At 30.1% G+C, this 16,449-nt stretch overlaps 2 protein-coding genes across 5 annotated transcripts; one reads left to right on the forward strand and one right to left on the reverse strand.

Annotated features, from left to right (window-relative positions):
• Positions 1–148: 148 nt before the first annotated feature.
• LOC140672271 (uncharacterized) lies at positions 149–10,258 on the reverse strand. The gene is made up of 5 exons (XM_072904267.1): positions 9,721–10,258; positions 6,761–7,220; positions 6,349–6,620; positions 5,563–6,103; positions 149–2,695 (listed from the first exon to the last, which is right to left on the reverse strand). Exons 1-5 carry the CDS (start codon positions 9,841–9,843, stop codon positions 2,280–2,282), a joined length of 1,812 nt encoding a protein of 603 aa, XP_072760368.1. The 5' UTR covers positions 9,844–10,258; the 3' UTR covers positions 149–2,279.
• A 218-nt stretch (positions 10,259–10,476) lies between these two features.
• On the forward strand, positions 10,477–16,230 carry LOC140672270 (tyrosine-protein phosphatase non-receptor type 11). 4 transcript variants are annotated; one of them, XM_072904263.1, is made up of 11 exons: positions 10,477–10,739; positions 11,441–11,563; positions 11,687–11,881; positions 12,030–12,192; positions 13,011–13,123; positions 13,308–13,656; positions 13,999–14,169; positions 14,256–14,432; positions 15,202–15,418; positions 15,591–15,742; positions 15,812–16,229. In XM_072904263.1, the coding sequence occupies exons 1-11, from the start codon at positions 10,726–10,728 to the stop codon at positions 15,968–15,970; spliced, it is 1,833 nt and encodes a 610-aa protein (XP_072760364.1). In that variant the 5' UTR covers positions 10,477–10,725; the 3' UTR covers positions 15,971–16,229. The 4 variants fall into 4 exon arrangements, with proteins under 4 accessions (XP_072760364.1, XP_072760365.1, XP_072760366.1 ...); XM_072904264.1 differs by lacking the exon at positions 10,477–10,739 and adding an exon at positions 10,839–11,203 and having other exon boundaries at positions 15,812–16,230; XM_072904265.1 differs by lacking the exon at positions 10,477–10,739 and adding an exon at positions 11,331–11,352 and having other exon boundaries at positions 15,812–16,230.
• Positions 16,231–16,449: the final 219 nt, after the last annotated feature.

Consider the following 16,449-nt stretch of genomic DNA (forward strand, 5'->3'; position numbering starts at 1 on the left):
TATATATATATATATATATATATTAATGTTTAATAACATATTTAAATTTATTAATTTAAATCTTGTTCTATATCTCCAGGATTTCCTTATCAATAATTTAGTAATATTTCTACATAAAAATGTATGAATAATAAATGTAATATAAAAACTTGCATTTTAATAATATAATTTTATTTACAATTTCGTGCACGTTGCATATATATGTATGTATATATGTATTACATATTCTATCAAGTATATAAGTGAAAAAAAAATAATTCAAGATATATCCTAACTTAATCCAATATAAAAATTAGATTCTTATATTAAACGAGAAAAATATTAAAAAAAAAAAAAAAAGTAATAATAATAATAAAATTAATACACTTTTTTTATATAATACAGTCTTCAAATTCGACAAGAATTATATTGTTTCTATTCGCCTTCGCTATCTGTTACATACAAAATTATGGAGTTAAACCATTCGTTTTCCATTATTTTGTGTAACTTTTTATTTGCATGCATGATTTACACACATGATTGATTCACATCGTCACATCTGCATGACGATCATATATCATGATTCATGCCCATAATGCTTATTCTAAACATTGTTTTTTAATAAGACAAATATCACATAGAAGTGATTAACAAACAAAAAAATATATATATTTAAAAAAAAAATATATATATATATTAAAAAAAAATTATATATATATATATATATATAATGTATATATATAGGATGGGCTAAATAACCTGTGACAGGCTATTTTCTTCGAATATTTAAAAAAACGTACCTTATTCAATAAAAAAATAAAGAGTACCTTCTTTTTGTCCCCCTAAAAGTCTCTCCAAAAAATTTTCCTACGCGCCAAGTAATCAGAACCATGTGCCATTTAATTACATTAAGTAAAAAAAATTCAAGTCCATATCTCCAATAGTTTCGGAGAAAATAGTCACAGATTATTTGACCCACCCTGTATATATTATATATATGTTATAATAATCAAAGAAAATAATTTGATGGTCAGACTCTCTATCAATAAAACTAAATTTTATATGTATAATAATAGATAGGATAAGTTGGCAGAAGTTTAACAAATCTAATGAAAATGGAGCGGAATTAATTAGATTTTTATCAATTCGTCTTTTTGTCAAAAATTAAGATCCTTTTGTTCAAAATCTCATTGACAAAGACTTAATTTTAAATATCCTAAACAAATGTTCTATAGTCGATGTGTAAAATACAACTTATTATTTTCTTTGATTTGATTGCCTTTATTCTTATAAAAGAAAAAAGGTTCATATTGGATATTAAACTATTTTACGCAATATTAAAACTGTACTTCGGTTATAAAGTATAGTAAATAATATTAGACATATATGAAACTAAGAGAGAGAGTCTAAATTGAGTGAAATCAGAAAATCAAAATTATCGATTATACAATTAACATATTAGCACATGCATACACCACCCTATTGTTATATGTTTATGCTTTTTTCTTACATAAACGTTATTCGCATATGTGTGAATATATTTACATATATCTAATTGTAATGTGTGTGATTCATATGCTTATCTTATATCTAATAATTATACAGCTAGATTGCATTTATTGTTAAAGCTATAATAATGTATAATAAATTTTATGACAAATATAATTATTTACAAATATTTTTTATGTATAATTTCAAAAATTATGAGTAATGCTTATAATCATAAGACATATTATAAGTATTTATATCTCATAAGTATTTATATAATTTTTTATAAATAAATATTTAATATTGTCTAATCTTTAAAAATTGCCACATTACTGTAATATGGATATAGATTATAATAGCCAAAAAAAAATATTTTGCAAAAATGTTTAGCTCTGGCCGCCTGCGGTTTACAGTTTAACATTAAATAAATTGTTATATTATAAAGTAAATAATAAAGACTCGATAGCAAATATATCTCACAAATATATATTGGCTACATTTAGAAAACACTACAATTGAGGGATCAAGTTAAAATTACTCTGATTATTAAAACTAAATATGTAACAATTAACGTTCATAAGCAATTGTTACAAAATAGTTGCATAATCATTGTATTTTTTGAATGTAGCTCGGACATAAAAGATTTGCTTTAACATTAGAACAATTAGGCCATTAAAAACTTAAACTGAAAGAAACAAATTTGTTTTATTTGTTTCATTTGCTGTTCTAATATTAGCTAATACATGATTTCTGTTTACTTTTCATGAATTATCAAGCTATCATGGTGCATTGTTGAGAAACGATATTCTACTTTATTTATCATGAGGCATCTGGACGAGAACTGTTCTAGTGCCTTCAGTATCAGAGATATTGATTTTGAGCTCGTTAGTAAGAGCTTCAAATTTGTTTATTACTTTAGCTGTCTTCTGCCCACCAGGATTTGGCGGTGGCCATACATCGTCCAATGGTGGCTCGATATATTGTTTCTTCATTTTTGAAACGGTAAGATACGGTTTTAAACCAAGCGTTCCTCCCACATGATTCATAGAAGAGACGTATTTAGTTGCGCCTTCATTATCAATGCGGGCGCGTTTATAAAGAGGCATCTGCACTACCGGACTGTAATCATGGTCTAGGAGACCTTCAACTTCCTGCAACAGCTCCTCACCATATTGTTGTAGTTCTTCGTCCATTAGTTGCTTTGTATATAACAAAGTTCTCGAGCGGCCTAAAATTAAAGCACAATTGTCTCATGAAATTATTTATTTATTATAACTAGATCATATAGAAAGTTAATCAAAATATAAATATACACACACACACACACATACATACATACATATATACAATATACACGTTGATATATTTATCAAGTATTTATTTTTCGAATTTTATAATTTTATAATCATGTGACTGTAGTTACCAAAAATTACAAATTTTAAAATTATTCTTGTATAATATGGAGTAGCAATAAATACATATATAAAGTACTATATATTCAAAAAAATATACCATACATATGTATACATACGCGTATACATAATGGAAACCATAATAAAATAATTATTCGAGCATCTCTTTGAATAAATGATTATAAAAATAAATAAAAATTTGAATTATGTATTGTGGAAAGTCTTAAACTTTCGAATATTTATATATTCATTATTTACGCAGATTGTTAAGGGAAAAGAATCAATTTGTATTTTAACTTAGTGATAAAAAGAGATAGAAAGATAATAGAAAAATCGTTATGACATTTAGGTTCTTTGCCATTGTATCTTATCGTCGATTATATTTAAAAGAAAGTCTTAATGGATAGTCACTCTGAGTCATCCTCTTTGTGTGTGTGTGTGTGTGTGTGCGTGTGTAATAGAGATGAAAAGAGCTCGCAAAACTAGAGATAGAAAGTGAGAAGGAAATATATTTTCGGAGAAACGGAATAAACAGAAGGTAGAAAGAGATAAAGAAAAATAGTAACTTAACAGCGATTAGAAACAGATATAGATAATCAGAAACAATAATAGTACAATAAAACACAGGAAACAGGTAAGATCGAATTATAAAGAATTATGTATTTTAGATATGCCCAGGTATCTAAGAAAATAAGAACAGAAGAATCACTAAAAGATTAGAACGAGACTTAGATCCGGTTGTGAAGAGTTCAAAAAAAAAAAGATCATGACAAAAGCAGGGAGATAATCTATGCAAATCGTGTCTAAGAGAAATGGAATCGATTGAACACATGACAAAGCATTGCATCAGAAAAGTGAGTAACAATACGTCGAGCTGCTGACTCAGCAATATGGGAGACTGAATAGAATGAATGAATGAATGAATGAATGAATGAATGAATAAAGAATGTTTTAAGAGAAAGAAAAAAAAATTATTTATTTTATTATAATTATGATTTATTATAAATTGAATTATTTGTGATAGACTGGGTTTTTAGAAACAATTACTAAAGACTGGTTTTATAGTTAGGAAAACATAAAGTAATGTAAATAATATACCTTTATCAAATGGCATAAAATAAACTACTATTACTATATTTTGATCGAAATATTTACATCAAAAGTTACTCGAAAGAAAAATTGTCTGAACAATAAATGGATCAGCGAAAGGAGACCAATGCTCCCCTGTCTTTATTTAGAAAGTGGTGAGACTACTTTTTAACGATCCTATAGGCACGCTCCGGTTCTTGCATGATACAATATTTTATTAAAAGTAATATAATAAAATATTTCGGAAACGTTGCATTTTCGGAAAAAAAAAAAAAATATTTTAGACAAAATTTGCAGAAAAGTTGGTCAGACGAGTTAACGATCTATCGTTAATCCCTAAAAGTCACATCAAGATTATCTTATGTTTCTTTTTTATTTTCCATTTGATTCATAAACAATGTTTAATAAAAAAATTATGTTTTCTAATATTTATAAATCGAGTAATTTTTAAATAAAAAAATCTCCTTTTTGATTTTAATTAATACTCATTTATATTTTTCCAATTTTCAAGAAACACACATACACGTATATGTATGTGTACTGTTTACACTTAGAAAAAAATCAAACGATTTTTCATAAATTGTACAAAAGAAAAAATAATAATAATAAATAAAAAAGAAATGAAATATTTTCAAACTTGTCAAAAACTTGTTTATTACTTTTTTTGACGACTTTAGACAACGTGTAAAAATTCCATGCATGCTATTTCTTGCAATACGCAATTACGACGAAATTGGAGAATACTGATTCGCGAAAATTCATAGAATTTATTGTGTGCACTGCTCAATATTACGAAATAAGTTTGAAGAAACTTGATACTAAATTGACACGCGAACTATATGTATACAAGAAGGCATTTTATATCATATTATAATTAGAAAATGTTGTTATACTATTACAATCCATTTATATCTCTTTTTTAAATAAATGTATATCTTTAAATTTTAATAATTTTAAATATATTTTAATGTAAATATTAATATATTTTATTGCTTTTTAATGCAAGAAATCTTGAATTGAAAGAGCACATTATATAAAGACTGCCATTATATAAAGTCTTATAAATATTCTTATCAATGTTTGTAATTTACTGATATCGTTATTGATACTTAGTCTGTGTTTCATGATAAATAACGATATAATATCAAGGACAAACGTTTACAAATTCTGGATGTTATTCATAAAAAGAATATTTACAAATGCTATTACTTTTAAATTTTGAAAATTAAAAACCTATCCTGCATCTAACTATTTATATATTTTGTTACTATTTATCAATATTATATATGTAATTAGACATAATTACTTAGAGATATTATTAGTTAGCACATGATTCATCAATCTAAAAATAAAAAGCAAACAAAGAGACAGACGTTGAATAAAAATGCAAATTTTAAAAACAAATATATTCTTTCGGTTTGAATTTCCGTAAAATTGAACGTCCCAAGGTGACTTGTATTATCAAAACAGATGTTATTAAAAATTACAATTTCAATGATTAATGTAACCCTATACAGAGTTTAGATCACTAGTAGAATTAAGAGAGATAAATGATATACTTTATGGTAAACATAAAAAGAGTAATAAAACTTACCCGCCAATGATGCTTTCTCTGATTGTTCCTGCTCTTGAGTTAGATCGTTATTATTATTATTGGAGTGTGATCGCAAGTTGGGTAAAGCGACGAGAGCTAACGAAAGCAGCAAGACCATCAGGCAAGTTGCTGGTTGGGCACTCTTGTTGCCTTTTTGTATGAGCGCTTGTAATCTCTTTAATTGACCGGCTAGACTTTGATTTTGCGATTGTAAGGCCTTGATCCGCTTCAGTAAGCTTATATTTTCTTCCGTGCACTGTTTCACACGATCTTCCAAACCGTCCACGTATTCCTTTTTCCTTTTGCGGGAATCTTGCGCGGATATCTTGTTGCGAATCTTACGTCTAATTCTCTTTAATTCACGCTCTTCGTGCTTCGTCAATGGATAATGACTCGGCAATGTAATGCCTTCTTTTTGCAATAGTCGCTTCTCTTCGGCGTTTAACTTGAGCCGCGGATAGGGTGAGTCCGTTTCCGACGGCACCTCGTCACTCGAATTGCAACTTTTGTCACTGCTGGAATCCTCTTGCTTAATCGTCATCTAATTTCATTGCAACATGAAAAAGTTATTTAAAACAACGTTTACATACACCGCTGAATATAACGTCGATGTAATTATGTTTTAATAAATGTATAAAAAAAACTGACAAGATATACATGATAATTATGTAATGATTGATTAACGATTATATCTATAATTTTTATGTGAATATATATGAAATATAAATAAGTTTAAGAGATTATTAAAGATCTTTTTAAATATTACATTTCGTATATATTGCCCACCTGAACAGGTTTATTAATAATGTTTGCTTGATTGATTTTGAAGCCTTTCAGATTTTTCGCTTGAGTGGCGGTCATGATTTTAATAGTTCGAACTTCTTTCATGTCTTTCAGACTAACTGGCAATAGAATAGACCGTGGGTTACCAGACCCATTACCCACAGGAGTGACGCGTATCAATTGTTGAATAGTCTGCTTTCCATTACAAGTCAAATTGCGAACATTCATAGTATTTTTCTGTGGTGTAATACGAATTTCCTGTTTAGGTGCTGGATCTGTAACATAAAAAAAATTTTTTATTATTTTATCTACTACACATTACTTCCTTTGGTAATATAATATATTAAAGAAACAAAAAAATATTATATTATCACATATTATTAAAAAAATATTTTGCTCGAATATAGAATCTTACCAGCGTCAAAAATCGATTGCTCTGTCGCAATATTAGCACTCGTGTTTGGCATAGTATTGTTTGGCGTTACAACGGCAACCAGAGTTTGCTCGTAGTCCATCTCTTCGACTACGTCGGTAGCTGGTGAACCAATATTAGAGCTTACGACAGATCTAACGGGGCTATCTACGCTGCCCAAAGACGGACTAGCTGCAGGCTCGAAGTCTACAAAGTCTTGCGGACTGCTCAAATCAGAGTTGCTGATCTCGATTTCCTCTGCATTATTATCCGTCCTCGACAAAAATGGACTCAATTGCTGTTCGTAGGGAAGACTCAGTATACTGGAGAGGCCACTGTCCGACGAAGAGGAGGGGACTGTTTCCAGATCCTTGCCGATCAAGTTGAAATCGAGTTGTGAGTCTTCCTCCATCTTTAAGATCGAGGCAAATAAATCGTCGGAATTTGTGGGACATTCCTCTGCCTGTAATAAATTATATGCTTGTCATTTTTTTTGTATACAATCTTTCTATACCGATATACGTAATATTTTATTAATATATAATAAACTTTGAAAAATATAGAAATTTAGTAATAAATAAAGAAATTAAGAACGTGATATGTAAAGAGCTTGTATAATCAAAATCAACAAATATATTTTATTTCTAGCTCAAACAACTGTTATCACATACTCATTCCGGTAGGAAAAAGATAATGCGACGTATTAGGCTTATCAGAGGAAAATTAATAAGAAAAGCAAAGTACTTTTCCTTTTTCAAACTATAATGTAATAAGTTTATTGTCTTAATAATAATAAAAATAACTTTACTATTAACTTCATAATTTTATCTATATATATATATTTTTTATTTAAATTATTATAATGTATAAATATATATAATAATAAATTATTAATAATAATTTTATTATTAACTTCACAATTATATATACATATATATATTGATATCGTACGTAAAAAAAAATAATAGATATGTATATCGGTATGCAATGTAGAGTTAAGAAAGGAACGAAGAAGTTCCGTAAGTTAACGGTACTTATTCGAGGGTCATTCGCCGTAAACTGTACGTGAATGTAAGTTTGAAAGGAGATAGAAAAAGAAATATTTAAATTTCTGTAAATGTATTAGGAGGTGCTCTCTGTTACAACCCTAAAAGTATTAAATATATATGTTCGAGAAAAAAATATTATTTAATAATTACTTATATTAACAAGAGAGAAAAAACAATACGTGTGTATGATAAAATATTAATAAAAATGATTTTGGACATGCATAGATAATAAATATTGTTTATATAACAAAAATGAGAGAGATTATATATTATGTAATGCTAAATTCTGAGATATGTATAAATGCATTTGTCGCATGTTTTGACGCATTTTACAAACTTTTTGCTTTTGTTTTTTTAAACGCACTAAACACTAAATAAAAAAAACTTGTTTTAAACTCTTTTTTGATTTTAAGTTGCCGGTAAATGGGCACAATATGGTATATCAAACAATATGTATTCCATTTTAGCGGCAGACTCAAGGCCGTAGACGCGAGCACGTGGATGGTTAGCGCCATATGTTAATTAAAAACTCGGCTTCTATCAAACTGTTTCTGAAAGACACAAATATATTTGTGATACTGACAAGCTTCTTTATAAGGCGCATATATTTTTTGTGAAATAATTTCTTATATTAATACGTATTATCATTAGTCTACTAATATCGCGAATGCACTTCTTGCACGATCTTAAACAATAAATTCAACATAATCGTATAATTACGATTGCGATAAAAGTGACGTAGATTATTTGTGACAAAATAAATGAATAAAATTCCCGTTCTTGTGATCTCCGTACGTTAACGTGTACTTAATCGAGAACACGTGCGTGCATTAATCCGTACCATATGTTGACGTAGATTAAACACAATTTTGCAATATAACCGGATTTATTAATAAAACGTAGTTTTTAATAACAAATACGATTGTCGTTACAAAAATTAATAAAGTTATGACTTTAGACGCCGTTCCAATAATTGTTGATTACATTATAAAGTAATAAAATGCATCGTTTTACGCTAATCGTTCCGTAATGCAACTGTTTTATTTGTTCTTTAAATAAACAGTTTGAATATGCACGAGAATTTGAATGTGCATGTTGTAATCGAATTTGTACTAATAATAACAATAATAAATAATGTTTTGTTTCATGGATAAAAAAAGAATTATTCAAACATGATAATTAATAATCAATTTAATCGATGAATTCAAAGCTTTTACTTGTTGCTATGAAAAATAAATAGAATATCACAAAATATTTTACTGGAATTTTTCTGCAATAAATTTTCCAACTATTACTTCTTCTCTGAGAAATATCTAACTGTTAGTACCGTTCAATCAAAATGAGACAATTAATTCAGGGAATGCAACAGTTGGATAACGGTCAAATTCATCAATGTAATTGATCTTGATTTTTGGATCTAACAATAAAGATTAATAATCACAAACTTCTTACTAAGCACTTGTGTTCCCTGAACAGCAGCTGAACGCATCAATATAAGTTGATAATTTATATTCTATATTATTGTAATTATCTTCTATTTTATACATAAAGCATATTTTATATATATATATTAATACACACACTAATGTAGTTAAATAAATAATTTTCTTTAAGAGTGTAAAAAATAAAAGAACAACAGATCTTACAAAAAAAAAAAAAGTAAACATTTTAAATTTGAGAATCTTTCATTGTTTCTAAATATTATTATTTAAATACTTCCAAAATGAAATGAGTGATGAATATAAATGAGTAAATTCCTATTATTAAATAAATATTTCCTCTGAAGTGAAGTAGAGATCGTGAAAAATGTTAATTTGCTTTAGACGATTATCAAAGTAAAACCCGCTGGCAAACCACGTGCATGACAATCTCAACAGATGAGATTGCGGAAAATGAACGAGACATGAGACTCACCGCGATGACATCGTCGCCATAATTATCAACGAACAGTTCATCCTTTACGTCCCCCTTAAGGAACGTGTTTTCTAGCAAATCGAACAGGTTCATGTCTGACGACATCCCTATCGGATTTGACATATGTAAAGCTCGCAATTAGCCGTGTGTCGCACGAATTTCTCTCGTCAGCTACGCTGCCATTAAACGAATGCCACCAGGAGACTCGTCGTCGAGAAGCACTAGTTTAACACTCGATGTACGATCGCAGACCGACTGGCTAACGCAAAATTGTAATGCAAGGAAGAGCCGACAATTGGGTGAAACCTGCTTTCGCCCCACCTTGGAGCGCACTGTCCGCGCGAACCGCTTTGCACGTCGGGCACTTTATCACGCCGACATTTTCACACTTTTCAGCATCCACTATTGTCTAAAGACACCGGGACGGAAAAACTGACGCAATTACCGAGTCCTCTTCACGGAAATTGTATAGCGCTAGAGACTGGATTGTGCCAACGTGGCACCAGCGAACCAGCCACATCCAACACACGCGCAACAATATACGTATATGAATTTACACAGTATCGTTAAAGTATAAGCATCGAATGAGAGACTATCGAAGATGGGTGAGCTTATCCGAACATTCTCGACCATTGAATACTACATACTTGGACTCGGGGCACATTGAACGCGCATGCGCGGCAAGACGCGTCTCTCCGAGAGCAACACTTTACCCTCTACGTATTTGACGTATCTATGATTTTCGCCCGCATCTCGCTCTCGCATCTCGCATCTCTCGAGAGTCTCGAGCAGAGTCCTGTTTTCGCGTGCGGTGAATACAGCTGGATATATATCGGTAGTTATGTCAAAGATGACAAGGACGGTGGGAGCGTTCTCCGCTTGACACCCCATCCCGTACGGGAAGAAAGTGCCGCGCGATTGAATTGGCGTGCATTTCAGCAGGGCCGTTATGAATGATTAATTGTTGATACCTGTGATTCGAAAAGCTGCTCGAACAACCGCGATATGGCATCTCGCAGGTGAGGCATCTTCCCTTGCAAAAATGAGAGGAGCGTGGATTTTATACGCGATCGCGCGCGCGAGCGAGAGAGAGAGAGAGAGAGAGACGACCGTCCTGATGATTCACGTTGTCTCCCTGCTTTTCCTCGTCCATTTCCGTAGAATGTTCCTCTTTCGAGAATTATTATTTTTTTTTCCCTGCTCCATATCCGTGTAAAAAATAGTACGGCACGGTTTACTTTTATCGCGCGCGTTTAAGTGTCATTCGCGGACTTTTTGGTGCGCGAAATTATTAACCTATTTTACGCTTATCTGCCTCACCGACGCAGACTATTTTTAAACGTTCTGCAACTTTGAACGAACTCGTTCGCGTATATCTTTATATATACTTAAATTAATCGCAAGAAGGAGCGAACGAGAGCAAATGGGTGCACTCGCGAATAAATCGTCATCGCTAGCATTTGTGTGCTTGTTACCATTTTTGGTATGATGCTGTTTCTGCTTGTTCTAATTGGTTTATAACCGATAGACCGTCTTCAATTATCCAGTCATTTATAATTGTTCCTTGCCTACTGTTTGTATTGTTAATTAAGGCCTACAAGATTTTCTTCAAAAGAGAGTTAGGAAAAATAAGTATAAATATTTCAAGATAATTGAACGACTAGTCATAAATCATTTGTGTAAAATATTAAAAAAAATAATATTAATATTTCAATTGCAGATGGTTTCATCCCAATATCACTGGTTTAGAAGCGGAACGTCTATTAATGGAACGAGGATATGACAGTTCATTTTTAGCACGACCGAGTTCTTCTAATCCTGGTGATTTTACATTATCTGTCAGGTAACGCTATATATAACAAAAATTTATTTCTATTATTATGTAGATACAAATTAGCTTTATATAATTTATATAAATGTATCGACATTTGTAATATACATTTAAATGTCTTTATCTCTCCCGCAGACGAAATGGTGAAGTGACTCATATTAAGATACAAAATACAGGAGACTTTTACGATCTTTATGGCGGTGAAAAGTTTGCCACGCTTTCCGAGTTGGTACAGTTTTATATGGAAAACGGTGGGCAATTGCGTGAGAAAAATGGCGAAATTATCGAGCTTAAGTATCCTCTGAATTGCGCCGATCCTACAACTGAAAGGTACATGCATTTCAACATAGACACGTGCACGTAACTATGCTTAATATCTATCATTTCGACGTGCTTGGTACATAAACCCATTTCCTTGTTAATATTTTGAATGTACCGATTTAGTACAGCATATGCTAATAGTAAAATGTGGCTCAAGGTGGTTTCACGGTCATTTGTCAGCGAAAGAGGCGGAACGGTTAATGCTGGAACGCGGGAAAAATGGATCTTTTTTGGTGCGCGAGTCTCAAAGTAAACCCGGCGATTTTGTGTTGTCCGTACGCACCGACGATCGCGTCACTCATGTTATGATACGATCTCAGGTTAATGATCTCATGTGTAACATTCATCAACATATTTAAGATTACAATTGAATGTATGCATTGTGAACTCGTCGGCACTAAACAATGTCTCTGTTGTGAATTTTTCTCTTAGTCCTCACTCTTATTCTGATGGCACGGAATGAAAATGTACATTTCGATTTTCATGCAAAGAGAGATTTTCATGTAAAAAAAAGAAACAAATAACTGGAAGAAGCATAACTCGTAGGTATACTGAAGAAACAAAATTTTTTGCTATCATTTTTTTTTTTTTTTTTTTTACATTAATTTATACATCTAAAACAATATAAAAACAATATTTTGACACAAATACACATTTTATAATAAATATATTCCAAATATATACTTTGTTACATTATTCTATGTAGATTGAAATGTATATATTATTGCTTTATTCGAAAAATTAGTACAGTATTGCAAACATTCAGATTGCAATCAGATTTATTATTTGGATTTACACTTTTCTGGTTCAAGTGAGGATTTTATACTTTCTTCAGTTATTTTCTTTTCTTCATGATTTTTCACTTATTTCCTTACTCTAAACTCTAAAGTATACACATGATTATATAACAAATGTGAATAGTAAGAGAACAGTGCAGAAAAGAAGTTTATTTTAAGGGTATTTAATTGGTTTATAATGTAGGAGTTCACAAAACGCACATTTGATTGTGCACGTGTATATACATACATATACGTATTAAAATATTTTATATACTTATTATTTTGTGATACTAAATTTCCAATTATATATGCATGTGGAAAAATCAATAATAAATATATAAAATTAATTAATCTTGCAGGATAACAAATATGATGTAGGTGGTGGCCACAAATTTGACAGTCTCAGTGATTTAATAGAGCACTATAAACGAAATCCAATGGTTGAAACAAGCGGGAGCGTTGTACACCTGCGGTAAGAAACTTATTTCTAATAAATAATACAGAATTTGTAATAAAACAATATATTTTAAACTTTGTATTTAAACATTTTCTTCAAATTTTCACCATACTTTTTCACTTTACCTTTGTTACTTTTTTTACTTTTCAGATTTGAATCATAATTATAATATTTACCTAACAAATATTATTGTTTGCAGGCAACCATTCAATGCGACACGTATTAATGCCAGTGGTATCGAGAGTAGAGTCAAACAGTTACACAAAGAAAATGGCTGTTCCAACAGCTGGTTATGTTGGAACGGAGCTACTGGAAATAATGAAGGAATAGGTCGTAGCAAAGGAAAAGCTGGCTTTTGGGAAGAATTTGAATCACTGCAGCAGCTGGAGTGTCGACATTTATTTTCGAGGAAAGAAGGTTTACGCCCAGAGAATCGCGCGAAAAATCGTTACAAGAATATCTTACCTTTTGATCATACTAGGGTACGATTAAAAGATGTGGATCCAAACATCCCTGGAGCTGATTATATTAATGCCAACTATATAAAGGTATAATATTCCTTTTTTTGTTCACAGGATATCTCAGAAATACGATATATCTTTTGAGAGTTTTCCTCAGCAAAGATATTTAATAGATTAATCATTTATTGTGCTTTTACAATGTCTTAATTGAACTTGATCTTTATAGTTTATATTTAAGAAAACTTTAATTTATTATAAATATTTCATTTTCTTAATTATCTAAAACTATAGAGATTTTAATATTTTTATTGAAAAGAATTATTTTAAATTAAACACAGAAAATCTCGTCTAATAATTTTGGGATTATATATAATTTTAGATTTATAGTTTTAGAAGTTTCATTGATTACATGATAAAATTATTTTACAGAATGAGGAAGGTGATCCCATTAATAGTGGCGGCGAGGCCACGTCATTTGGCAAATGTTACATAGCCACACAAGGCTGTCTTCCAAATACCATACAAGATTTTTGGCACATGGTCTATCAAGAGAATACTCGTGTGATCGTTATGACCACAAAGGAAGTGGAAAGGGCAAAGGTATGTAAACTCTGAGTGCTGTCACAAACGAACAAAAAATTGGGTATCTTATCTTTTTTTTTTTTTTTTTTTTTTTTTTGTTCTAGAATAAATGCGCGCGTTACTGGCCGGAAGAAGGAGAAGTTACTGAGTATGGTAATGAATGGAAAGTGCGCGCTGTATCGCGAACTTCGACTGCTGATTATACTCTGCGTGAGTTTCTTCTACAAGGAACCAAACCGAATTTTTCTGAATCTAGGAGAATTTATCATTACCACTTTCAAGTAATGTATCTAATTATGAATGAAATTATATGATTTATATATAAATATATACAATATATAAGAGATATGTGTTTCAGACCTTCTGTAATATGGCAGATTCCTCAAGTTATTTGAAGAAAAAAGAAAAGAAATCTTAATGTCAAAATATCAAGATTATAATTTTTAAATGAAAAATATTAAAAATTTAATTATTATTAAATTGTTTGCAATTTACGCGTACTTTGGATGATCTGAATTGCAAATACTTTTTATTTAAGAATTATTATAGTTTTAACATTTTAATGATTAATTTAATTAATATTAATTTAATTAATATTATTTTAAATTAATTATTAATTTAATTAATATTATTTTTTAATATTATTTGCAAATAATCTCAGGAGTCTGCCATTAACAGATAACTGGAATATGACGAAAAGTCTGAGTTATTCCATATATTTATGTATACACAAGATTAAGTTTAATTTTTCCATAAAATATCTGCCTTTAACGATAGTAATTTTAATCTAAGACAATTTTTAATTTTCTTAACACCCACAATTTAATTTCGGATATAATTACATGGAACATATAACATGGAAAAAATAAAACTAAAATCATTCCATTAATATAGTAAATATAAAAAAATATGCATGATAAATTTTATTAATAAATATTGATTATATACATTAAATACTTTAAATACATGAAAGTACATGAATTGTGTGTACGCATGTAGGTACATATATTGTAATATTAGAATTAAATTACATAATTAATTAATTAATAGGCATGGCCTGATCATGGTGTTCCATCAGATCCTGGCTGTGTGCTGAATTTTCTGCACGATGTAAATGCCAGACAAGAATCGATTGCTGCATCTTTGGTTTCCAATAATCAGACTGTACCATGCATAGGACCCATTCTTGTCCATTGTAGTGCTGGAATTGGCAGGACTGGCACATTCATTGTTATCGATATGATTTTAGATCAAATTAAACGTCATGGTAAATAAAATGACTAATAAATAATTAATCATTATTTTAACTAAAATTACAAAGTATATTACAAATAATTTCACGTTTCATGAGAATTTATAACATATTTTATGATTTTTCAATTTCCTACTTTCACATATTCACTGTGATGTATATTAATAGCATGTGATATTTTGTTTAGGGCTCGATTGTGAAATTGATATTCAACGTACGATACAAAGAGTACGCTCGCAAAGATCAGGAATGGTCCAGACGGAGGCACAATATAAATTTGTTTACCTCGCCGTTCTGCATTACATCGAGACTGTATCTCAGCGAATGCAGGCAGAACAGGTATTGAATTTAATATGCCGATATAATAAGTAATTGATTTATCTTTATTAATCGATCGTTTCTTTATAGAAATCACTTCAGTTAGGCAGAGAATATACTAATATTCGTTACAAAAGCGAGACGAACGCTTCTGCTAATTCTATCATGGGCGAGACCTCCACTTCCACGTGTACACCGACAACCCTTTCAACATTGTCCATATCTACTTATAGTTTGAGGCCAAAGTAATTTTCGTTAGGCTCTCAAATCTGTTTTCCATATATTTGGGAAAGCAAAGAAGAGGCTTTGTTATTTCCTCTCATTTTCTTTCTTTCTCTTTTTTTCTCACACTTTCTTTTTTATTTCTTTGTCATTAGATAATGTTACAAGAAAAATGTAATGCGATATAATGACTTATCCCGTTTACTGAAGTTTATTTGCCGACGAGAATTCACTTTCGTCTTTATTGTTAAATACACTTTTTATCAAGTATAAAACTGATGATGCATTTTTTTTTAATTGGATTATATCCATATATATGTATACGTATGTAGATACATATATGTGTACATACATATATATGTGTATATATATAAGTAAAAGGGAAAGACTTATATAATTTGACTATTTACAGCGTTATTTTATTAATGGATCACTGAAAATGTACTAAAGACTGCTGATACTCTCTATTTTTTCCTATATGTATGTATATATACATATGTTCCATT

This window comes from Anoplolepis gracilipes, chromosome 13 (assembly GCF_047496725.1).
Source record: "Anoplolepis gracilipes chromosome 13, ASM4749672v1, whole genome shotgun sequence".
NCBI lineage: Eukaryota > Metazoa > Arthropoda > Insecta > Hymenoptera > Formicidae > Anoplolepis > Anoplolepis gracilipes.

Excerpts from the sequence above, each read along its gene's own strand:
- LOC140672271 (XM_072904267.1), bottom strand. The coding sequence starts at position 9,843 with ATGTCAAATCCGATAGGGATGTCGTCAGACATGAACCTGTTCGATTTG. Across the intron at positions 7,221-9,720 it reads ATGGCGACGATGTCATCGCG|GCAGAGGAATGTCCCACAAA; the intron begins GTGAGTCTCATG and ends AATTTATTACAG. Across the intron at positions 2,696-5,562 it reads AGAGAAAGCATCATTGGCGG|GCCGCTCGAGAACTTTGTTA; the intron begins GTAAGTTTTATT and ends CTTTAATTTTAG.
- LOC140672270 (XM_072904263.1), top strand. Across the intron at positions 11,882-12,029 it reads GCCGATCCTACAACTGAAAG|GTGGTTTCACGGTCATTTGT; the intron begins GTACATGCATTT and ends ATGTGGCTCAAG. Across the intron at positions 13,657-13,998 it reads TTAATGCCAACTATATAAAG|AATGAGGAAGGTGATCCCAT; the intron begins GTATAATATTCC and ends ATTATTTTACAG.